This window comes from Pseudophryne corroboree, chromosome 12 (assembly GCF_028390025.1).
Source record: "Pseudophryne corroboree isolate aPseCor3 chromosome 12, aPseCor3.hap2, whole genome shotgun sequence".
In the NCBI taxonomy this organism is placed as follows: domain Eukaryota; kingdom Metazoa; phylum Chordata; class Amphibia; order Anura; family Myobatrachidae; genus Pseudophryne; species Pseudophryne corroboree.
In genome coordinates, this window is record NC_086455.1 from 67,915,084 (window position 1) to 67,942,151 (window position 27,068).

At 49.9% G+C, this 27,068-nt stretch overlaps 1 protein-coding gene across 5 annotated transcripts in view; it reads left to right on the plus strand.

Moving 5' to 3' along the window:
• The window catches only part of SYNE3 (spectrin repeat containing nuclear envelope family member 3), a 199,381-nt gene that overhangs the window by 48,881 nt on the left and 123,432 nt on the right, over positions 1–27,068 (plus strand). For all 5 annotated transcript variants that reach the window (XM_063947611.1, XM_063947615.1, XM_063947614.1 and 2 more), the window contains 4 exons: positions 9,532–9,841; positions 17,743–17,901; positions 22,955–23,299; positions 24,745–24,881. In XM_063947611.1, coding sequence (XP_063803681.1) covers positions 9,532–9,841; positions 17,743–17,901; positions 22,955–23,299; positions 24,745–24,881 — 951 coding nt within the window. The remainder of the gene's footprint in view (positions 1–9,531; positions 9,842–17,742; positions 17,902–22,954; positions 23,300–24,744; positions 24,882–27,068) is intronic.

A 27,068-nucleotide genomic window follows, 5' to 3' on the forward strand; every position in this document is an offset into this window, starting at 1 on the left:
TCACAGGTAATACAGGACTGCAGCCGCTCACCCTGCACTGCCTACATGACCCACTGTCACAGGGAATACAGGACTGCAGCCGCACACCCTGCACTGCCTACATGACCCACTGTCACAGGTAATACAGGACTGCAGCCGCTCACCCTGCACTGCATACATGACCCACTGTCACAGGTAATACAGTGCTGCAGCCACTCACCCTGCACTTCCCACATGACCCACTGTCACAGGTAATACAATGCTGCAGCCATATTCCCTGCACTGCCTACATGACCCACTGTCACAGGTAATACAGTGCTGCAGCCACTCACTCTGCACTGCCTACATGACCAATGTCACAGGTAATACAGTGCTGCAGCCATTCTCCCTGCACTGCTTACATGACCCACTGTCACAGGTAATACAGTGCTACAGCCACTCACCCTGCACTGCCTACATGACCCACTGTCACAGGTAATACAGGGCTGCAGCCACTCACCCTGAACTGCCTACATGACCCACTGTCACAGGTAATACAGTGCTGCAGCCTCTCTCCCTGCACTGCCTACATGACCCACTGTCACAGGTAATACAGTGCTGCAGCCACTCACCCTGCACTGCCTACATGATCCACTGTCACAGGTAATACAGTGCTACAGCCACTCACCCTACACTGCCTACATGACCCACTGTCACAGGTAATACAGGGCTGCAGCCACTCACCCTGAACTGCCTACATGACCCACTGTCACAGGTAATACAGTGCTGCAGCCTCTCTCCCTGCACTGCCTACATGATCCACTGTCACAGGTAATACAGTGCTGCAGCCACTCACCCTGCACTGCCTACATGACCCACTGTCACAGGTAATACAGGGCTGCAGCCACTCACCCTGCACTGCCTACATGACCCACTGTCACAGGTAATACAGTGCTGCAGCCACTCACCCTGCACTGCCTACATGACCCACTGTCACAGGAAATACAGGGCTGCAGCCACTCACCCTGCACTACCTACATGACCCACTGTCACAGGAAATACAGGGCTGCAGCCACTCACCCTGCACTGCCTACATGACCCACTGTCACAGGTAATACAGGGCTGCAGCCACTCACCCTGCACTGCCTACATGACCCACTGTCACAGGTAATACAGGGCTGCAGCCACTCACCCTGCACTGCCTACATGACCCACTGTCACAGGTAATACAGGGCTGCAGCCACTCACCCTGCACTACCTACATGACCCACTGTCACAGGAAATACAGGGCTGCAGCCACTCACCCTGCACTGCCTACATGACCCACTGTCACAGGAAATACAGGGCTGCAGCCACTCACCCTGCACTGCCTACATGACCCACTGTCACAGGTAATACAGGGCTGCAGCCACTCACCCTGCACTGCCTACATGACCCACTGTCACAGGTAATACAGTGCTGCAGCCACTCACCCTGCACTGCCTACATGATCCACTGTCACAGGTAATACAGTGCTGCAGCCACTCACCCTGCACTGCCTACATGATCCACTGTCACAGGTAATACAGGGCTGCAGCCACTCACCCTGCACTGCCTACATGACCCACTGTCACAGGTAATACAGGGCTGCAGCCACTCACCCTGCACTACCTACATGACCCACTGTCACAGGAAATACAGGGCTGCAGCCACTCACCCTGCACTGCCTACATGACCCACTGTCACAGGAAATACAGGGCTGCAGCCACTCACCCTGCACTGCCTACATGACCCACTGTCACAGGTAATACAGTGCTGCAGCCACTCACCCTGCACTGCCTACATGACCCACTGTCACAGGTAATACAGGGCTGCAGCCACTCACCCTGCACTGCCTACATGACCCACTGTCACAGGTAATACAGTGCTGCAGCCACTCACCCTGCACTGCCTACATGATCCACTGTCACAGGTAATACAGGGCTGCAGCCACTCACCCTGCACTGCCTACATGATCCACTGTCACAGGAAATACAGGGCTGCAGCCACTCACCCTGCACTGCCTACATGACCCACTGTCACAGGTAATACAGGGCTGCAGCCACTCACCCTGCACTACCTACATGACCCACTGTCACAGGAAATACAGGGCTACAGCCACTCACCCTGCACAGCCTACATAACCCACTGTCACAGGAAATACAGGGCTGCAGCCACTCACCCTGCACTGCCTACATGACCCACTGTCACAGGTAATACAGGGCTGCAGCCACTCACCCTGCACTGCCTACATGACCCACTGTCACAGGTAATACAGTGCTGCAGCCACTCACCCTGCACTGCCTACATGACCCACTGTCACAGGTAATACAGGGCTGCAGCCACTCACCCTGCACTGCCTACATGACCCACTGTCACAGGTAATACAGGGCTGCAGCCGCTCACCCTGCACTACCTACATGACCCACTGTCACAGGAAATACAGGGCTACAGCCACTCACCCTGCACAGCCTACATGACCCACTGTCACAGGAAATACAGGGCTGCAGCCACTCACCCTGCACTGCCTACATGACCCACTGTCACAGGTAATACAGGGCTGCAGCCACTCACCCTGCACTGCCTACATGACCCACTGTCACAGGTAATACAGTGCTGCAGCCACTCACCCTGCACTGCCTACATGATCCACTGTCACAGGTAATACAGGGCTGAAGCCTCTCTCCCTGCACTGCCTACATGACCCACTGTCACAGGTAATACAGTGCTGCAGCCACTCACCCTGCACTGCCTACATGATCCACTGTCACAGGTAATACAGTGCTGCAGCCAATCTCCCTGCACTACCTACAGGACCCACTGTCACAGGCAATACAGTGCTGCAGCCACTCACTCTGCACTGCCTACATGACCCACTGTCAAAGGTAATACAGTGCTGCAGCCACTCACCCTGCACTGCCTACATGATCCACTGTCACAGGTAATACAGGCCTGTAGCCACTCACCCTGCACTGCCTACATGACCCACTGTCACAGGTTATACAGGGCTACAGCCACTCACCCTGCACTGCCTACATGATCCACTGTCACAGGTAATACAGGCCTGTAGCCACTCACCCTGCACTGCCTACATGATCCACTGTCACAGGCAATACAGGCCTGCAGCCACTCTCCCTGCACTGCCTACATGATCCACTGTCACAGGTAATACAGGCCTGTAGCCACTCACCCTGCACTGCCTACATGACCCACTGTCACAGGTTATACAGGCCTACAGCCACTCACCCTGCACTGCCTACATGATCCACTGTCACAGGTAATACAGTGCTACAGCCACTCACCCTGCACTGCCTACATGACCCACTGTCACAGGTAATACAGGGCTGCAGCCACTCACCCTGCACTGCCTACATGACCCACTGTCACAGGTAATACAGTGCTGCAGCCACTCACCCTGCACTGCCTACATGATCCACTGTCACAGGTAATACAGTGCTGAAGCCTCTCTCCCTGCACTGCCTACATGATCCACTGTCACAGGTAATACAGTGCTGCAGCCACTCACCCTGCACTGCCTACATGATCCACTGTCACAGGTAATACAGTGCTGCAGCCACTCACCCTGCACTGCCTACATGACCCACTGTCACAGGTAATACAGTGCTGCAGCCACTCACCCTGCACTGCCTACATGATCCACTGTCACAGGTAATACAGTGCTGCAGCCAATCTCCCTGCACTACCTACAGGACCCACTGTCACAGGCAATACAGTGCTGCAGCCACTCACTCTGCACTGCCTACATGACCCACTGTCAAAGGTAATACAGTGCTGCAGCCACTCACCCTGCACTGCCTACATGATCCACTGTCACAGGTAATACAGGCCTGTAGCCACTCACCCTGCACTGCCTACATGACCCACTGTCACAGGTTATACAGGCCTACAGCCACTCACCCTGCACTGCCTACATGATCCACTGTCACAGGTAATACAGGCCTGTAGCCACTCACCCTGCACTGCCTACATGACCCACTCTCACAGGTTATACAGGCCTACAGCCACTCACCCTGCACTGCCTACATGATCCACTGTCACAGGTAATACAGGCCTGTAGCCACTCACCCTGCACTGCCTACATGATCCACTGTCACAGGTAATACAGGCCTGCAGCCACTCTCCCTGCACTGCCTACATGATCCACTGTCACAGGTAATACAGGCCTACAGCCACTCACCCTGCACTGCCTACATGACCGACTGTCACAGGTTATACAGGCCTACAGCCACTCACCCTGCACTGCCTACATGATCCACTGTCACAGGTAATACAGGGCTGCAGCCACTCACCCTGCACTGCCTACATGACCCACTGTCACAGGTAATACAAGGCTGCAGCCGCTCACCCTGCACTGCCTACATGATCCACTGTCACAGGTAATACAGTGCTGCAGCCACTCACCCTGCACTGCCTACATGATCCACTGTCACAGGTAATACAGGGCTGCAGCCACTCACCCTGCACTGCCTACATGATCCACTGTCACAGGTAATACAGGGCTGCAGCCACTCACCCTGCACTGCCTACATGACCCACTGTCACAGGTAATACAGGGCTGCAGCCACTCACCCTGCACTACCTACATGACCCACTGTCACAGGAAATACAGGGCTGCTGCCACTCACCCTGCACTGCCTACATGACCCACTGTCACAGGAAATACAGGGCTGCAGCCACTCACCCTGCACTGCCTACATGACCCACTGTCACAGGTAATACAGGGCTGCAGCCACTCACCCTGCACTGCCTACATGACCCACTGTCACAGGTAATACAGTGCTGCAGCCACTCACCCTGCACTGCCTACATGACCCACTGTCACAGGTAATACAGGGCTGCAGCCACTCACCCTGCACTGCCTACATGACCCACTGTCACAGGTAATACAGTGCTGCAGCCACTCACCCTGCACTGCCTACATGATCCACTGTCACAGGTAATACAGGGCTGCAGCCACTCACCCTGCACTGCCTACATGATCCACTGTCACAGGAAATACAGGGCTGCAGCCACTCACCCTGCACTGCCTACATGACCCACTGTCACAGGTAATACAGGGCTGCAGCCACTCACCCTGCACTACCTACATGACCCACTGTCACAGGAAATACAGGGCTACAGCCACTCACCCTGCACAGCCTACATAACCCACTGTCACAGGAAATACAGGGCTGCAGCCACTCACCCTGCACTGCCTACATGACCCACTGTCACAGGTAATACAGGGCTGCAGCCACTCACCCTGCACTGCCTACATGACCCACTGTCACAGGTAATACAGTGCTGCAGCCACTCACCCTGCACTGCCTACATGACCCACTGTCACAGGTAATACAGGGCTGCAGCCACTCACCCTGCACTGCCTACATGACCCACTGTCACAGGTAATACAGGGCTGCAGCCGCTCACCCTGCACTACCTACATGACCCACTGTCACAGGAAATACAGGGCTACAGCCACTCACCCTGCACAGCCTACATGACCCACTGTCACAGGAAATACAGGGCTGCAGCCACTCACCCTGCACTGCCTACATGACCCACTGTCACAGGTAATACAGTGCTGCAGCCACTCACCCTGCACTGCCTACATGATCCACTGTCACAGGTAATACAGTGCTGCAGCCTCTCTCCCTGCACTGCCTACATGATCCACTGTCACAGGTAATACAGTGCTGCAGCCACTCACCCTGCACTGCCTACATGACCCACTGTCACAGGTAATACAGGGCTACAGCCACTCACCCTGCACTGCCTACATGACCCACTGTCACAGGTAATACAGTGCTGCAGCCACTCACCCTGCACTGCCTACATGATCCACTGTCACAGGTAATACAGGGCTGCAGCCACTCACCCTGCACTGCCTACATGACCCACTGTCACAGGTAATACAGGGCTGCAGCCACTCACCCTGCACTGCCTACATGACCCACTGTCACAGGAAATACAGGGCTGCAGCCACTCACCCTGCACTGCCTACATGACCCACTGTCACAGGTAATACAGTGCTGCAGCCACTCACCCTGCACTGCCTACATGATCCACTGTCACAGGTAATACAGTGCTGCAGCCAATCTCCCTGCACTACCTACAGGACCCGCTGTCACAGGCAATACAGTGCTGCAGCCACTCACTCTGCACTGCCTACATGACCCACTGTCAAAGGTAATACAGTGCTGCAGCCACACACCCTGCACTGCCTACATGATCCACTGTCACATGTAATACAGGCCTGTAGCCACTCACCCTGCACTGCCTACATGACCCACTGTCACAGGTAATACAGGCCTGCAGCCACTCTCCCTGCACTGCCTACATGATCCACTGTCACATGTAATACAGGCCTGTAGCCACTCACCCTGCACTGCCTACATGATCCACTGTCACAGGTAATACAGGCCTGCAGCCACTCTCCCTGCACTGCCTACATGATCCACTGTCACAGGTAATACAGGCCTGTAGCCACTCACCCTGCACTGCCTACATGACCCACTGTCACAGGTTATACAGGCCTACAGCCACTCACCCTGCACTGCCTACATGATCCACTGTCACAGGTAATACAGGGCTGCAGCCACTCTCCCTGCACTGCCTACATGATCCACTGTCACAGGTAATACAGGCCTGTAGCCACTCACCCTGCACTGCCTACATGATCCACTGTCACAGGTAATACAGTGCTACAGCCACTCACCCTGCACTGCCTACATGACCCACTGTCACAGGTAATACAGGGCTGCAGCCACTCACCCTGCACTGCCTACATGACCCACTGTCACAGGTAATACAGTGCTGCAGCCACTCACCCTGCACTGCCTACATGATCCACTGTCACAGGTAATACAGGGCTGCAGCCACTCACCCTGCACTGCCTACATGACCCACTGTCACAGGTAATACAGGGCTGCAGCCACTCACCCTGCACTGCCTACATGACCCACTGTCACAGGTAATACAGTGCTGCAGCCACTCACCCTGCACTGCCTACATGATCCACTGTCACAGGTAATACAGGGCTGCAGCCACTCACCCTGCACTGCCTACATGACCCACTGTCACAGGTAATACAGGGCTGCAGCCACTCACCCTGCACTGCCTACATGACCCACTGTCACAGGAAATACAGGGCTGCAGCCACTCACCCTGCACTGCCTACATGACCCACTGTCACAGGTAATACAGTGCTGCAGCCACTCACCCTGCACTGCCTACATGATCCACTGTCACAGGTAATACAGTGCTGCAGCCAATCTCCCTGCACTACCTACAGGACCCGCTGTCACAGGCAATACAGTGCTGCAGCCACTCACTCTGCACTGCCTACATGACCCACTGTCAAAGGTAATACAGTGCTGCAGCCACACACCCTGCACTGCCTACATGATCCACTGTCACATGTAATACAGGCCTGTAGCCACTCACCCTGCACTGCCTACATGACCCACTGTCACAGGTAATACAGGCCTGCAGCCACTCTCCCTGCACTGCCTACATGATCCACTGTCACATGTAATACAGGCCTGTAGCCACTCACCCTGCACTGCCTACATGATCCACTGTCACAGGTAATACAGGCCTGCAGCCACTCTCCCTGCACTGCCTACATGATCCACTGTCACAGGTAATACAGGCCTGTAGCCACTCACCCTGCACTGCCTACATGACCCACTGTCACAGGTTATACAGGCCTACAGCCACTCACCCTGCACTGCCTACATGATCCACTGTCACAGGTAATACAGGGCTGCAGCCACTCTCCCTGCACTGCCTACATGATCCACTGTCACAGGTAATACAGGCCTGTAGCCACTCACCCTGCACTGCCTACATGATCCACTGTCACAGGTAATACAGTGCTACAGCCACTCACCCTGCACTGCCTACATGACCCACTGTCACAGGTAATACAGGGCTGCAGCCACTCACCCTGCACTGCCTACATGACCCACTGTCACAGGTAATACAGTGCTGCAGCCACTCACCCTGCACTGCCTACATGACCCACTGTCACAGGTAATACAGTGCTGAAGCCTCTCTCCCTGCACTGCCTACATGACCCACTGTCACAGGTAATACAGTGCTGCAGCCACTCACCCTGCACTGCCTACATGACCCACTGTCACAGGTAATACAGTGCTGCAGCCACTCACCCTGCACTGCCTACATGACCCACTGTCACAGGTAATACAGTGCTGCAGCCACTCACCCTGCACTGCCTACATGATCCACTGTCACAGGTAATACAGTGCTGCAGCCAATCTCCCTGCACTACCTACAGGACCCACTGTCACAGGCAATACAGTGCTGCAGCCACTCACCCTGCACTGCCTACATGATCCACTGTCACAGGTAATACAGTGCTGCAGCCACTCACTCTGCACTGCCTACATGACCCACTGTCAAAGGTAATACAGTGCTGCAGCCACTCACCCTGCACTGCCTACATGATCCACTGTCACAGGTAATACAGGCCTGTAGCCACTCACCCTGCACTGCCTACATGACCCACTGTCACAGGTTATACAGGCCTACAGCCACTCACCCTGCACTGCCTACATGATCCACTGTCACAGGTAATACAGGCCTGTAGCCACTCACCCTGCACTGCCTACATGATCCACTGTCACAGGTAATACAGGCTTGCAGCCACTCTCCCTGCACTGCCTACATGATCCACTGTCACAGGTAATACAGGCCTACAGCCACTCACCCTGCACTGCCTACATGACAGACTGTCACAGGTTATACAGGCCTACAGCCACTCACCCTGCACTGCCTACATGACCCACTGTCACAGGAAATACAGGGCTGCAGCCACTCACCCTGCACTGCCTACATGATCCACTGTCACAGGTAATACAGTGCTACCGCCACTCACCCTGCACTGCCTACATGACCCACTGTCACATGTAATACAGGCCTGCAGCCACTCACCCTGCACTGCCTACATGACCCACTGTCACAGGTAATACAGTGCTGCAGCCACTCACCCTGCACTGCCTACATGACCCACTGTCACAGGTAATACAGGCCTGCAGCCACTCACCCTGCACTGCCTACATGACCCACTGTCACAGGTAATACAGTGCTACAGCCACTCACCCTGCACTGCCTACATGACCCACTGTCACAGGTAATACAGGCCTGCAGCCACTCACCCTGCACTGCCTACATGACCCACTGTCACAGGTAATACAGGCCTGCAGCCACTCACCCTGCACTGCCTACATGACCCACTGTCACAGGTAATACAGTGCTACAGCCACTCACCCTGCACTGCCTACATGACCCACTGTCACAGGTAATACAGGCCTGCAGCCACTCACCCTGCACTGCCTACATGACCCACTGTCACAGGTAATACAGTGCTGCAGCCACTCACCCTGCACTACCTACTGTATATGACCCAGAACTCAGGGCTGTCCGATATAAAACAGGACATATAAGTGGTGTCAGTTATTAGTATTGCCCCAGCATTACATAACTGAATGAAATGTGTGGTAACTGGAAGCTGTGGTTGTGTCTCCCCAGTCGCATTGAGTGGGTCTGGCTGCACTGGAATGAGTACCTGAGAGCGCGGGATGAGTTTACTCTGTGGGTTCACAACATCACTCTGACCCTGGAGCCGGACGTGGAGCTGCAGCTGGGCCTGAAGGAGAAATGCTGGCAGTATGAACAGGCTCTGGTCCTGCTGAGAGACGTCGTTAACCAGTCCAGGCTGCTGGACAGACTCCTGGAGGAAGCGGCTTCCTTGTACAACCGGATTGGGGATCCCAGCGTTGACGAGAGTGTCCAGAGTGCAATGATGGCCGAGTACAAGCAGATCAAGAAGAAAACCAAGGTCAGTGTTGGTGAGATCAAAGCCTACCTGACAGACTGGTGATAACAGCACATATGTAATACAACCAACTGAGCACTTGTTCTTTACCTGCTGTTGTTATACTATTCTATTACTAACACATTAAGGCCCTGATTCAGAGGTGGAGGCTGCTGCATCCGCGCCTGCATCTGTTTCTGGGGTCGCAGCTGCGATAATATGCACATGCTAGTATCAGCCCTGCCCCTGGTTGTAGTAGCCTGCGTCTGTGCTAGCACTGAGCCGCCCACTACTTGCGTCTCTGCACGCTGTAACACCGCCGGTGTTTCTTGACACACCATCATCGGCGCACTGTTGACACTTGCTCCAGCCCTATGCCAAGTGCAGTTTCCTGGCTGAATATGAGCTATGTGGCAGCAGCTGTGCATCTGGGAACGCAGCCCCTTTCACAGACATGCCCCCAACACTCCCATGATCTGCTCACTGATTGGACCATTGTTGCGTGCACTACTAGCCCACCCCCAGTGGGATCAGTATGATATACCTACAGTCAAAATCCTGACCGCCAAAATACCGACGACAATTGACCGATGGTCAAAATACCAACAAGGTCAAAATACTGACACAGTCAGAATACCGACATTTAAACAAGTTTTTTGAAAAAAATGTTTGTGTGTGTATGTCGACAGAAATTGACATGGACACCGTATAAGTGTACTGAGTCCAGGAGCGGCTCTTACCGCGGCCAAGCAGGATTCTTGCCCGGGGCGCCTCTCCCTGAAGGGCGCCGTTTCGCCTCCTACCCTCCCGAGTCCCAAGTCCCGGCATAGTTTGTATGCTCCCCTTCCTCCCTGTCATTACTACTCTGCTCAGGGTCGGAGTTTTGTGCAGTGACACGTTTGCGTTGTGACGTCACGACGCAAATGCGTCATTACACAAAACTCCGCCCCCGAGCAGAGTACTGACGATGGGGAGGAGGGGGAGCCGGCCGGGAAGCCAGCAAGCGAAGCTAGTAGGAGGAAGGAGAGGCGGGCCGAAGAGCGGGAAGCGGGATGGAAGAGGACCGCTGCAAATATAAGTATAACTTTCTCTCTCTCACTCTTTCTTTGTAGAAGGGGACTCAGCCTGCTTTAATGTGTAAAATGGGGACACTTGCCAGCAGTAATGTGTAAAATGGGGACACTTGCCTGCAGTAATGTGTAAAATGGGGACACTTGCCTGCCGTAATGTGTAAAATGAGGTCTCTTGCCTGCTTTAATGTGTAAAATGGGGACTCTTGCCTGCCGTAATGTGTAAAATGGGGACACTTGCCTGCAGTAATGTGTAAAATGGGGACACTTGCCAGCAGTAATGTGTAAAATGGGGACTCTTACCTGCTGTAATGTGTAAAATGGGGACTCTTGCCTGCAGTAATGTATAAAATGGGGATACCTGCCAGCAGTAATGTGTAAAATGGGGACTCTTACCTGCTCTAATGTGTAAAATGGGGACACTTGCCTGCAGTAATGTGTAAAATGGGGACTCTTGCCTGCAGTAATGTATAAAATGGGGACTCTTGCCTGCCGTAATGTGTAAAATGGGGACTCTTGCCTGCAGTAATGTGTAAAATGGGGACTCTTGCCTGCCGTTATGTGTAAAATTGGGACACTTGCCTGCAGTAATGTGTAAAATGGGGACACTTGCAAGCAGTAATGTTTAAAATGGGGACTCTTACCTGCTGTAATGTGTAAAATGGGGACTCTTGCCTGCAGTAATGTATAAAATGGGGACACCTGCCAGCAGTAATGTGTAAAATGGGGACACTTGCCAGCAGTAATGTATAAAATGGGGACTCTTACCTGCTGTAATGTGTAAAATGGGGACTCTTGCCTGCAGTAATGTATAAAATGGGGACACCTGCCAGCAGTAATGTGTAAAATGGGGACTCTTACCTGCTGTAATGTGTAAAATGGGGACTCTTGCCTGCTGTAATGTATAAAATGGGGACTCTTGCCTGCCGTAATGTGTCAAATGGGGACTATTGCCTGCCGTAATGTGTAAAATGGGGACACTTGCCTGCCGTAATGTGTAAAATGGGGACTATTGCCTGCCGTAATGTGTAAAATGGGGACACTTGCCTGCCGTATTGTGTAAAATGGGGATTTAATGTATCAAGGGCATTGCGGTGTGTGGCATAATATGATGCAGGGGGCATTACTGTGTGGGGCTTAATATGGTAAAAAAAAAATTCCTGTGGTGGCCGTGATCTGTTGGTGCAGGGTCAAAAACTGGGGTGTAAGGTAGTCTTTTCAGACTAGGCCATGCCCATTTTAACGAGGCCATGCCCCTTGCCAGGAGCGCGCACAAAAATTATTTTTTGTGTGTATGTATGTGTGTGTGTGTGTATATATATATATATATATATGGGGGGAAGGGGGAACGGTACATTTTAAATGTCGGTATTTTGACTGTGTCGACAGTTTTAATGTCTGTATTTTGACCATGTTGCTATTTTGACCATCGGGATTTTGATTGAAGGTAAATTTACTGCATCCCCCTCCCCCCGGTCACCGCCCCAGACCAACCATCACTTGGCCGCAATGGTGTTTCTATAATGGGTGCAGTGCGTGCGGTGCACACGGGCCCCTGGGTCCAGGGCGGCCCACACCGCACACACTGCACCCATTGAATAGGGTGTGGTATGGCTGACCGGCGGTCAGGAGACTGCCAGTCAGCATACCGACGCCGGGATCCCGGTGGCTCTATTACCACTCTATGGGTGTCGTAGACCACGTGGGGAAATAGTCCCTGTTGGTTGGCATGCCGACCGTCGGGATAGTGAGGGGGCGGTATGTTGGTTGAGGTCATGTGACCGTCGGTCTCCCGACCACCGGTCACATGCATACCACCCCATTTAATATACTTACCATTCCGGAGTCCCGCAGCGACTGCCCTCTATTGCAGGCATAAATCACTCGGAAAATGGCTGCCGAGGCCATTTTCGAGTGATTTGCGCATGCACACTGGAGATGTCCCCGGGAACAAGGAGCGGTCGCCATGTTCCTGGAGACCTGCGCATGCGCATTAGACTTTGGCAGCATCCCAGAGTCTACGTGCTGCCGGAGAGGAGGGGGCTTGCGATGGAGGCTGCACGCGGGTGCCCTCCTCTCTTAAAACGCCCGTTTGGCCGCCCCCGTTTCAGTGACCATCTGTCCCAACTGCAACAGAATCTTTGTGTGTGCAATCTGTGTACCGCGTGCGCCAAAGGGGTTTTCTGCTTTTTTTTTTTTACGCATGTGCATTTGCTAATGATCAACAGGCGTTAGCACTAGTGTACCACTTGTGATTGGCTCTTTGGGAGTGCTCCATTGACACGGATTGGTGCTCTTTCTATGCTCATGTGAGTGTCAGTTTCTTCTTTTCTTGCATACACAAGGCTGGGAGTGGTTGCTGTATTAGAGTTGTCTTTGTAGCTGAATTAAGAATTTACAGCTTGTATGTAGTGGGACATCAGCATCTGTGACGTGTGCCTGGCGTAAGCCAAGAACATATTCTGAGCTCCACGTGTGGGTGAAAATACACTGCAAGCTCTTCATGTGCAGATTTCATTCAGTCCTGCACAAGCCCCTTTGTCAGTAGATAATCCCCACGGGCTGTACTGCACGATTGTCTGACATCCTGTCACCTACAGGCAGATAATGAATATGCTGTTTCAATATCCCGAGCTTTCAGAAACATCAGCGCGATCTACAGTACGGGAGGGAGGGGGGACGGGGAAGGGGAGGATATTACAGTTTTAATGTTCAGTATGTTACTCTGTCAGGAATAACATTTAGCCCAGTACATTATGCAATAAAACGTTGTGCAATACGGATTAGTCCCGGTTGCCATCTGCTAATACAGGCTGGAATTCTGATGGGGGATTTGCTGCTACTTTCCACTTTTAATGTATCATTGAGGGTAGTTTATAAATTGTGATAATTTATGCACCATTATTGTTGTAACTCTATGCTGGTATTGTACTGCTGCCTTTATCATCTATAATCCTAGATACACTGTGCTATAAAGGGATCAGGTAATATTGCACCAAGAGTAAACATTTATTTCCATCATGTGACCTGTGCCAAGTTCTCAGCCACTAACCTGCATCTTACCCATTGCTGCCTGTCCCCAGGGGACGTCATTACAACCAGTTAAATCTGTGGCAGAGGAAAGCTTTGTTTTGGTCTCAGTCCAAGCTACAGGCTCTGCTGTTTGCACAGTCTCATGTCTGTTTGAATTTAGTTTACAGCATGTATATGCAGCTCATGTGCATTGTCCCACAGATCCGTGCAGAAGCCGCAGGCTACATTACAAGGTTCCCAGGAAAATGACTCCCTTTCTGAAGACCGCATAGTGACACCTAACCTAGTGCCGCCTCCATATACTGTATACAGTACTGATTTCTTAGCGATCAGCAAATCAGTTTGGCCAGCTTTCAGCCTATCATGATTGTCATATCCATCCCGCATTGTACAGACTCGAGTTTGCATTGTAATGTGCGCCTACTGGAGAATTAGGCCAATCACAGAGCATGGAATGTAAAGAAGCCAATCAGCAAGCACTAACAGCCTCTTGAAAGACTAATTCTATCTCAGTTGTTTTAGTGAAGACTTTCAGTGGACTCTATGTTGGCTTGTGGTGAGCTGTGACTGTCAGTGGCCTGGCCATTGACACTTCTGACTTCTGTGCACACTGAAGGGGTCATTTAAAAAGTGCAAAATGACTTATGCATGGCACAAATTCAGCTTTTGTCCCATCATGCACCTCAGCTTACGCCAAGGCTCTTGTGCTGGCAGAGCCTGCGTTGGCCGGACCGTGCCCACAAAATGGCGGGCAAATGCCGCCGTTCCGCCCCCTCCCTCCCAGCGACCGCCTCTGCCTGTCAACCAGGCAGAGGCGATCGCAGCCCAGCTAGGGCTTTGGCCGTCTGGCATGCGCCGGCGCACTACGGTGTCGGTGCGTGCGCAGTGGGTACCCGTTCGCTCGGCTGCGATAAAAAGCAGCGAGCGAACGGGTCAGAATGACCCCCATTGTTTTAGTGTCATATCCAGGCCCATCTTCCTACAATCTTAGTACCACTCTTTTAATAAAACTTTAAATTTTTCCTTAAAATACTGTGTAGTTTAACCTACTGTAACTGCACAAATAACCCGGTACCGACACGGCATATTGCCGTGTCGAACCGGGTCAGTGTGCGATGTGAAAGCACACTGGCCGATTTAGCGGGTCGCCTGACCCGGTAAATCAACCCGGTAAAAAAGAAGGGTTTTACCCGGGTTGATTACCGGGTCAGGTGCGGTGTGAATGGGAGCCGTGTCGATGCGACACGGTTCCCATTCACAAGATAGGGAGAGGCGGCGCTGGAGATGAGCTCATCTCCCGACGCCGCCTCCACCCCCGCCCCTGCTGCTGCTGCGCGCTCCGTTGTTATGGCAACCGACCCGGTATATTGCCGGGTCGGAAAGCCAGCAGCAGAGTGCAAATGCCGGATCCCACCCGGTAAGTACACGTTTGTCTTACCGGGTAGGATCCGGCATTTGCAGTCTGAATGCAGCATGAGAGTCCGGGTTATCATTGGTATCAGTGCAGGCCCCGAAAAGTAACAGTCTGTATTGCCACTTATCGCAACTTGCATATTCGCAACTTCCCCGTACATTTTATGAGGACTGCGGTGTGCCCAGTAGCTGCCATTCATTTGTGTTGCCGAAGAGCTTGAGGATAGGCACTTATTGTGAGGGGACATTGGGATTGTCATTGTTACATGTTGCAAAGTGCTGTTTGTGAAGCTGCTGTTTGTGAAGCTGTGCACAAGGGGCAATATGGTGACGCAAAACAGGCCTATTAGAAGAATAAGATGAGAACCAAAGAGCACCAGCTATACGCTGCTGCACAATCAAGCAGCAGGTACAGTAGAATAGGCCTCGGCATGCCCCTCATAATGCCCCACCTCTCCCTTATATCATTTCTGTAATAACACAGAATATATTTTTGTTTGGCAGCCATGTTTTTTTTATGTAGTTCATCACTTATTCTTCCTGATTGACAGTAGGGAATACATAATGAACACTTTACTGACTACTGATACCTATATCATTTATAGTAGGGAGTTTCATAATCTAATATATAAAAATGAAAATTTGTCCTTCTGTCTTTCTATACAAATCCACAGTTTACAAGTGAAGATCGTGAAATTTTACATACGAGTGTATTAAAACACGGCGGAGGCAACTAAAACAATTTGAAATCCCTAGCTCCCCTGGGGGGGGGGGGGGGGGGGGCAGACAGCAGCACAGAGTATATCAGGAGACAGCATAACTCCGGAATTGCTGGAGCAATGTACTCAAAAATTGGTACACATATGCCTTACAATCTGGGTACAAACATTGGGGTCGATTCAATTCACTGACAGTTGAATAGCCGGCGCTATTCAATACAGCGACGAGTGACCCTCAATTGTCGGGAATTCTTCTCTCATCCCCGTGGGATGAGAGAAGAAACCCGACAAAACTGCTGCTGCGCGGCCGGCACAAGGCTGATTCTGTCGGGAATCAGCCTTGCGCCGCGGATTTAAGTAGGAGAATGCCCGTTCTCCCGACAAAACAACCTGTTTAGTCGGCGAGAACGGGCCATCGCCGACTTAACTGGAGCTGAATTGAATAGCGTTGGGAGCTAATTCCCGGCGCTGTTCAACTGTTGCTGAATAGAATTGACCCCATTGTGGGGAAGACACCCCTAGCACCCCTATGGGTGAGGCAGCAGCACTGAGTATTTCAGCAGACAGCATAACTCTGAAATGCCTGCAGCAATTTACAACAAACTTGGTACACATATGACTTACACTCTGGAAACAAACACTATGGGGGTCAGACACCCCGAGCACCCCTAGGGGTGGGACAGCAGCACAGAGTATGTCAGCAGACAGCAAAACTGAGGAAGGCCTGGAGCAATTTACACCAAACTTGATACACATATGACTTACAATCTGGGAACAAACTCTGTGGGGGCAACACACCACTAGCACCCCTAGAGGGGGGCCAGCAGCACAGACTATATCAGGACATGTATGATATGTCAGTGATGACAGGGCTGCAAGTGACAGGGCCATTGACATGAACTGAGGAGGGGAATGCAGGTAGCACAAACTCACACACTGAGAGTTATATAGTGGAAGTAGCACGGTCCCCCAGCAGCACAGAGTATATCAGGAGATACATAATGTGCTGAGCTATATAAGAAACTGTAAAAAAAAAATCGATAATTTCACAGGGGCACTGACATGATGTGAGGAGGGGAATGCAGGTAGCACAAACCCACACACTGAGAGTTATATAGTGGAAGTAGCACGGTCCCCCAGCAGCACAGAGTATATCAGGAGATACATAATGTGCTGCGCTATATAAGAAACTGTAAAAAAAAAATCGATAATTTCACAGGGGCACTGACATGATGTGAGGAGGGGAATGAAGGCAGCAGGAAGCATCAGACTGAGAGTTGTATAGTGGGAAGAGCAGGGTCCCTTGGGGGACCAAAAAGGGGTCCGGTCACTACACAAAGTGCGTCAGGGAAGCAAGATATGCCTATATACTAGATCTCCAACCAACGTAAATTAACGAACAACTATCATTCTAATTTACCATCCTCATCCAGTAGTGAAGCACGGGTATTCAGCTATCTACAATGTTATTTATACTGTGTGTTTAATATTTACATTTATTTTTGGAAACAGACATTCTTAAACTCCCGGGCAACACCGGGTACTCCAGCTAGTCCCATATATGTTGTGACTGTAATAAATGTATCTGTCACTGTGTTTCTATGTTACTGGAACCAGCCACAATTGGGAAGTCCATGCGTTTCACCCTGTTTTGATTCTATTTCTTGACAGCAATGTTTTCTTTTTGCAGGAGAGAGTAACACGTCTTGAAAAGATCTTTAAGGACCATGAGGCTTATGATACGGATGTCACTCATTTCAAATCTTGGCTAAATACTGTGATTGAAAAACTGAAATGCTGTGTTGGATCAGCCTCCGATTCTACAGAGAACAGACTCAACATGCTGCGGGTTAGTAGAGTGGTGACCAATCAGAGCTTCTGAGCAGAGTGACATGCCAATAAATGGCTGACCTTAAGTTGCATGTGTCGCCACAGTGTAGGCAGCCACTTTATGGGCTAAATCAGTATGCATGATATTGCAACCTATAGTGCTAGTGATAATATTGGGGTACTTTGCTATGGGCCTAATTCTAGGTTTATTGCAAAACAACATTTTCCTCTAATGGGCAAAACCATGTGCAGTGCAGGTGGGGCAGATATAACATGTGCAGAGAGCGTTAGATTTGGGTGGGGTGTGTTCAAACTGAAATCTAAATTGCAGTGTAAAAATAAAGCAGCCTGTATTTACTCTGCACAGAAACAATATAACCCACCCAAATCTAACTCTCTCTGCACGTTATATCTGCCTCCCCTGCAGTGCTCATGGTTTTGCCCGTTACAGGAAAATTTTGTTTTGCAATCAACCTTGAATTAGGCTCTATGTCCCCTATTGAATTGACAGTTTTATTTCCATGCAGATTACTTGTGCTTACAAAATAGCTGCTTCCACTGTTTTTAGAGTTGCATGTTAATGACTACTTTCTGTGTATGAGAGTTGCTTATTCAAAAGAGGGCCCTCATTCCGAGTTGATCGCTCGCAAGGCGAATTTAGCAGAGTTGCTCACGCTAAGCCTACGCCTACTGGGAGTGTATCTTAGCTTCTTAAAATTGCGACCGATGTATTCGCAATATTGCGATTACAAACTACTTAGCAGTTTCAGAGTAGCTTCAAACTTACTCGGCATCTGCGTTCAGTTCAGTGCTTGTCGTTCCTGGTTTGACGTCATAAACACACCCAGCGTTCGCCCAGACACTCCCCCGTTTCTCCGGCCACTCCTGCGTTTTTTCCGGAAACGGTAGCGTTTTTATCCACACGCCCCGAAAACGCCGTGTTTCCGCCCAGTAACACCCATTTCCTGTCAATCACACTACGTTCGCCAGAGCGAAGAAAAAGCCGTGAGTAAAAATACTATCTTCATTGTAAAATTACTTGGCGCAGTCGCAGTGCGAATATTGCGCATGCGTACTAAGCGGAATTTCACTGCGATGCGAAGAAAATTACCGAGCGAACGACTCGGAATGAGGGCCGATATTCCTTGTTAATACTGAGGAGGTATTTTACCAGTTGAACGCTAGGGGGCACTGTTTTATTGAAGCCAGTGGAATCTTTTTACAAAACTAAAGAGGTGATTCAGACCTGATCGCTGCTGTGTGTTTTCGCACAGTGGGCAATCAGCAATATATTGCGCATGCGTATGTATCACAGTGCGCACATGCATTGGCCAACAGCAACGGGCATCACCAGTCAGTGACAGGATGGTGCGAAAAATTTCATTTGCATGGGCGTTCACAAGGTGATTGACATGAGATCGTTTGTGGGTGGTAACTGACCGTTTACTGGGAGTGTCCGGAAAAACACAAGCGTTTTCAGGGAGGGTGTGTGACGTCAGCTCCAGCCCCGATCAGCCTGTTCTCATCGCACTGTAGGAGTAAGTCCTGGGCTGCGCAGAGAATGCACACAGTGGATTTTTGCAGCTTGGCGTACACATGGGATCGCACACTGGGGGTAATTCAGAGTTGATCATGGGGGTCATTCCGAGTTGATCGCTCGCTAGCTAGTTTTAGCAGCCGTGCAAACGATATGCCACCGCCCACTGGGGAGTGTATTTTAGCTTAGCAGAAGTGCGAACGCATGTGCAGCCGAGCTCTGCAGAAACAGTTTGTGCAGTTTCTGAGTAGCTCTGAACCTATTCAGCGCTTGCGATTACTTTAGTCTATTCGTGTACGGATTTGACGTCATACACCTGCCCAGCGAACGCCCAGCCACGCCTGCATTTTTGCAAACACTCCCTGAAAACGGTCAGTTGACACGCTTCCTGTCAATCTTCTTGCGGCCGTCAGTGCAACTGAAAACTTCACTAGAACCTGTGCAAAATAACAAATGCCTTTGTACCCGTACGTCGCGTGTGCGCATTGCGGTGCATACGCAGAAATGCTGATTTTTAGCCTGATCGCTGCGCTGCGAACAACGGCAGCTAGTGATCAACTCGGAATGACCCCCCCATAGCAGCAAATTTGTTAGCAGTTGGGCAAAACCATGTCCACTGCAGGGGGGGCAGATATAACATTTACAGAGTTAGATTTGGGTGGGTTATATTGCTTCTGTGCAGGGTAAATACTGGCTGCTTTATTTTTACACTGCAATTTAGATTTCAGTTTGAATACACCCCACCCAACTCTAACTCTCTCTGCACATGTTATATCTGCCCCCCCTACAGTGCACATGGATTTGCCCAACTGCTAACAAATTTGCTGCTGCGATCAACTCTGAACTAGGGCCATTGGGGGTCATTCCGACCCGATCGCTCGCTGCAGTTTGTCGCAGCGATCGGGTCGGAAACTGCGCCGGTGCCGCAGTGCGCCGGCGCATGGCAGCTTTTGTTACCTAGCGATCGCCTCTGAGACAGAGGCGGTCGCTAGAAGTGAGGGGGCTGAACGGCGGCGTTAAGCCGCCGTTTAGGGGGAGCGGTCCGGCCAACGCAGGCGTGGCCGGACCGTTGGGGGGGGGGGGGGGCGGTGCGGCCAGCGGGAGTGACAAGCAACTCCCGACCAGCCGCAGGAGCTGCGCTGCTTTTGTATTTGTGCGGGGGGGCCGGCACTGACATGCGGGGTGGACTAGCCCTGTGCTGGGCGTCCCCCCACATGTCTGAGTTAACGATCGTAGCTGTGCTAAACTTAGCACAGCTACGATCAACTCGGAATGAGGGCCATTATCTGAACGCAGGACAGCGATCAGGTCTGAATCACCCTCTATGTGCAGTTATTGCAGGACCCTATCAAATATTTGTTTTTATCTTCCAACTTGCTCTGGGTTGATTAAAGGCAACTAGTGATTGGTTGTCATGGGTTACATACATCACTTATTCCCATTGTTAGTAAAAAAAAAACACTTGCTGTGGCTGATATTTCATGTAACCCCAGGTACTTATGGAAAGATCCTGCTCATTTTAACAAATGTGAATAGGCACAATTATTAATGCACCTGAATTTTGTCAACCATCATAGAAATGATAGAAATGATGGATAAACGCTGCTTATAACTGCAGTATAATTCACCTTCCAATAACATAGGAAGGATGCACAATCAACGACTTACAGTATGTAATTACGCATCCATGATGAGGGTAAGGTGACTATTCCTGTATTGTGCGATCATCAGTGACAGCTTGCCAGGTGTATAGTAAGTCTTAGAGGCATCCTGCCACGCCTAGGTAAATGTGAAGACAGCAAGGTGGTGATGTGTGTATTTGTGTGCTCTCAACACTTCACACACCCTTTGTGTTGACATTATAGATGCTTCAGGACATTCCTGCGCACCTATCATTCTGCTCTTAAAGAGAAAGATACCTTTATTTGCAACCGGGAAAAATAGTGCAGTTCCTGTATAGAAATATTAGCAGAAACAGAGTTAAAGACCTCCGATATGCATGATTCAGGATGATTCCTGTTTCTGCATTGGATCTTCTGTGAAGTTATTCAGCATGTACTAGTGAGGAGGAATTTTAAAAAGAACATTGGGGCAGATGTATTAAGTCTGGAGAAGTGATAGAGCAATTATAAAACAGTGATAAGTGCAAGGTGATAACACACCTGCCAATCAGCTCCAATCACCTTCCACTTATCACTGCTTTATCACTTCTCGATGCTTAAAGGGGGGTACACACGGAGAGATCCGTGTTTAAAATCTCAACAATATGACTAGATTGCTAAGATTTTAAGCACTGATCTGTCGTGTGTATGCCCCCCAGCGGTGCTAGATTGCGCTGTGCTGAGCGGGGGGAGAGATGGGTGCTGAGCGGTCTGTGTTACGATCACTCAGCGCACATCTCTCCCGTCAGTACTGGCCTTAATACATCTGCCCCAGTATCTCCAAAAATATTTGGAGCATATAATGAACTAATAATTGGTTAAGTGACCACCTGACAAAAAGCAAATAAATAAATGAAGGTTCTTTATGGTGCAAGTTTATAAATGTATGCATTCAGGCAACTTTATAATAATCTTAATTATGTGCATTTTTAAAAACATCTATTTAGACTTTTAGTCTGAAAGACTGTATAAACAGCATTAAGCAGGGGTGGAGCCAAATAGTCAGTATTTGGTGGCAACAGGCAAGTCAATAGGAGGTGGGCCACAAGTGTGGTTACCACCTTTCAGCAGATGTGGGAGTAACTAGTGGGCAAGAGGTTTAGCTATGGCTTTACCCTCCACTAGCTTCCCCTGCAGATACACTAACAACCCTGTGCGGACCACTGTTGCATGTGGTTCTCCCTTAAAACAGAGTAGCATGAAGAGGGACAGAACTTCCTGCAGCTGGGACCTTGCCAACACAATTGAGAAAGTTGGCATACGGTCTCTCTTCTTTCACTACTTGCCAGTGACTTAGCTCAGTGACTTGGCTGGATCCTGGAATGTTGGGGCCCTGTTTACAAAATGGATAGACACTATTGACCTCGCCGTAGTAGCTAACATAGGAATTATGGACAAGGTGGTGGCCACACACTGCTAGGAATATTCCTTCAGCCAGCAACATTAGATGATGGGGTAAATTTACTAAGGCTTCTAAAACAGAGAATTGATGATGTTGCCCATAGCAACCAATCAGATGATGTCCATCGTTTCTCTTTTGCCTTTTAGAAAACGATAGAATCTGATTCGTTGCTATGGCCAACATCACCAATTCTCTGTTTCAGAAGCTTTAGTAAATTTACCCTGATGAGTAAGTCTTTCGTTCTTGACCTGTTTCATTTTCTTTGGACCTTTCCAAACTCAAAATATTGACTTTTCTGGTTAAAGTATGCACACAACATACCGTGTGTAGAGAGATGGTAGATGAACAGACGTTACCGGGCACTGTTTTAACTTGATTCCCAATTGCTTTATTCGGTAATGCAGGGTTAAACTATAATCCTTAGCCACAACTTGGACATGCTCATTTATTCTCCACCTCCCTGATGTTGCAGGAAATCGGCAAAGATGTGGAAATTGGAGAGAAACAGTTGGAGGCCCTGGAGGTGAAGTCAGCGGAGGTGATTAGGAACACCTCTCCTCTCGGTACTGAAAAAATCTATAAGGAGCTAGAAGAACTGCGCCGAACTCTGGCAGAACTAAAACTCATGAACAGCGAAGAAGAAGAGAGTCTACTGAAGACATACAACTCGGAGAATGCCTTCATCCTGCTTGCCCGGCAACTGCAGGCCAACATCGCTGAGTTTAGGAAAGCCATACAGAGGTTGGAGGAGAGTCTAGAGTGTGGAGAGAGGGTGAAGAGTGAAGATGAGTTACTCGCACTTTGGAAAACGTTGAATGTGAGTTTCATTTATTTCATTAAGCTTGTGGAAGAGTTTTTGACTCCTGGGCTTGATGTTGTCACTGGATAAAAGTTTGACAACAGAAATGATGTTTAGCAGAACTTGTAGCAGACAGCAAACGGCAACAGTTGCAGTCAGTTGTAGATAACAATATTGTCATTCCACTCTGGCAGGGTCAGACTTGCCCACAGAAGTACAGGGGAAATTCTCAGGGGCTCCATTGCCTGAGAGCTCCATGCCACCCTCTAGTGTCTGATTCTTGACAGTGCACTGGATTTATACATTGTTTTTCTATTAGGCTGGGGCCACACATAGTGGTCAAGCCCGCTTGGCCGGAATAGCAGTTTCATATGCACACGGATCCTGTTCAGCGGGATGCCGCAGAACCGGATCCGGCCAGTAATACACGGGATTTCAATGGAGCACAGCCGCACTGTGTAAACACATACATTGAAATCCCACCGTCCTGTCATCTGGCCCAACCGCAGCATGCTGCGGTTGGATCCGGAAGCGGCGGGACTGCCTCACATGTGTGGGCGCCTGCATAGGCGCCCATGTGCAGTCTCCGTGTGCCGCTATCTGTGGCCCCAGCCTTAGAGAGTCAGTTACCTGCTAGAACAGGAACGTGGATGAGCGTGGGTGCTTGGAATGTTTCTCTAGAAGCTACACCTAGTTTCCGAGTCCTCCCAATCAAAATGAGTGGCTGAGTTACAGATATGAGGCGAGATGTAATAGCGTCCGAGTTTGCCGTAGATGCGGTGTGCTGGACTATCTCAGACGGTTTTTTAAAGTGGCAGTCATTTACAAGGCACTGCTTAGCCTTGCAAAGGTCTGCTGCTTTTAAAAAAACATCCGAGATCGGCCAGCATCCCACACCTCCGGCACACTCGGACGTTATTACATCTCGCCTCTAATGTTTTCATGTGTTATAACAGCATTTAAGATCTGGCATATTGCAAATGAATGCTAGTCACACACTAGGAGGACTGATCGACCGTCCGGCTGATCCACCATCTGATGATTGGGTTGTGCATACACACTTACCAATCATCGGCCCTGATGTGTTGTGGGTTTTTAGTTTTTTTACAAAGGCATGTGTTTCGCTATTACAAGATGTAATGCTGTTCTTATTGAGTTCTAAACTCGCTGGTGTGTATGGGGGTAACCTATCATATGGAGAGTACATTAATGTGGTATATACAGACCAGATCTCTATCATGTGCTTTACTATTATACATATGTTACATTATACTGCTTTCTGGTAGAAATGTCTGATAGATGATATTGTAGTATAGGTAATAGTATTTAACCAGAGAATTTTTATTGAGGCACTTCCCGACTAAGACTTACAATATAATTTCCCTCTCCGATGATTTTCTCTGGATGTCAGACCTAATTATGCTCATCACCTATAATAATATGACCCATTGCTTTTTGCTAAGGTCACCAAGTCAGCATTAGCTGCAGAAGAGGCCAAGGCAGAACGGGTGAAAGTCCAGCTGAAGGATCTCTTCAAATTCTCCAAGGATGTCCAGCCGTTATCTGATGAGGTCATAGCTGCGATGCGCGACTACCAAAGGTTGGTACATAGATGGCGTCCTGCCTGTTGCCCTCTAGTAATAACATTGTTAATATGGTGCATTGGCAGTCCATAAATATTACATTGAGGCACACCAGAATGTATGTGGTAATATAACAGCTGGCACATGAATCGTGACGTCACTTAGCACATGATGTCATCAAGGAAAACGACTGACGTCATTGATTGCTAATTGATTTGCAGAGGACTTAAATATACATATGATTTTATAATGAGTTGTTAGATATTGCTTATTTATTTTAATTTATTCTATCTAAAAATCAGAAAATCGATTGTCACTGCGGTCTAATGACATCTGTCTTTGTACTAATCACTCTAATCGTATTGCTTGAGGTAAGTCACTTTATTCAGGATGATTGTATTACAGCCTGATTGCTAAATGTTCTTACCAAGCATTGGCTGATATCCCTTGTTCTCTGACAAAGCTCCAATCAGTATTAATTGTGCTCTCATTCTCAGGGCGCCCATGTGTCCTGTCTGTCTCAGGACAATCCCCTTATCCCCATCTGTAAAACGTAACTCGCAGGCCTCGTTTTCCCATCAGACTGCTCATGCACCCAGAAGACCAGAACAGATGGGGATAAGTTCCTGTAGCCGCTATCCTAATCATTCCCAATAGAGCAATCCAGGTGAATCCCCCTGGTATTGGGCCTAATTCAGTAAGGATAGCAAATTCTGCTAATCAGCAAAATTTATTATCCTTTTCCTAGCATGCTGGGGGTCGGCCATTGTTGATCGGCGCCCCCCTCCCCACTTCAGCAAGCAGAAATTACAATCATATCACAATTTCTGCTTGTTAGCAGAAACAGAGGACGGCTCCTCCCGCCACCTCGTTCTTGATCGCGGTGGCTGCATGTGACGTCATGCAGCCGCCGTGATCACGCCCTCCGCTCGCGCTGCACCGAAATGCTTAAATCAGGCATGTCCAAACTGCGGCCCTCCAGCTGTTTTGCTGTCAGAGAATGCTAAAGCTGTGCCAGGGCATGCTGGGATGTGTAGTTTCTCGACAGCTGGAGGGCCGCAGTTAGAACATGCCTGGCTTAAATCATCTTCACCATGCAGGCATTATAACTGTAAATACGCTCCTAAAGCAGTAGAGATGTGCCCTTGCTGCAGTCACGCCAAACACCTCCTCTTGGCGCCCTAGGTCGTGCAAGAATCTTCAGTCGCCTGGCGTTTTTTGCTTCTTTTTTTACCAAAAATTCGTCATAGTTGCAACGCAATGTGACTAGGATGGATGGGGAAACTGTGCTGATTAATTTGATATGTGACAAATTAATCAGCACTGTCTCAGTACATCTCTGAGGGAGAGACGTACTAAGCCTTGGAGAGAGATAAAGTGGAGAGAGATAAAGTGGAGAGAGATAAAGTGGGGAGAGATAACGTGGAGAGTGATAAAGTACCAGCCAATCAGCTCCTAACTGTCATGTTACAGGCTGTGTTTTAAAAATGACAGGAGCTGATTAGCTGGTTCTTTATCTCTCGCCACTTTATCTCTCTCCAAAGCTTAGTACATCTGCCCCTGAATCTACACACAAAGTGCTACAATGTAGCAGCTGCAGCTTTTTTCCAATACAAGTTCTGTTCTTCATCGTATACAGGGGGTCATTCCGAGATGATCGTAGCTGTGCTACATTTAGCACAGCTACGATCATTCACACTGACATGCGGGGGGATGCTCAGCACAGGGCTATCCGGCCCCGCATGTCAGTGCCGGTCCCCCCCGCAGAAGTGCAAAGGCATCGCACAGCGGCGATGCCTTTGCACTTCAAGAGTAGCTCCCGACCAGCGCAGCTTTAGCGTGTGTTGGCTGGGAGCTACTCATCGCTCCCCGGCCCGCAGCGGCTGCATGTGACGTCACGCAGCCGCTGCGACCCACCCCCCGTTCGGGCCGGCCACGCCTGCGTTGGCCGGACCGCGTCCACGAAATGGCGGCTAAACGCACTGCTGCGATAAACTAGAGCGTGCGATCGGGTCAGAATGACCCCCATAGACTCATACCCCTTTTACATCGCAAAAATATGCCGGTATATTGCCGGGTCGACGCGGGTCGAGGTGCAGTGTGAAAGGGGTATGTTACAATTTCACAGGTTGACTGACCCCGGCATTTCAACCTGGGAATAAAGCAGGGTTCTTCCTGGACTGAAGAGCAGTGTGAACGGGAGC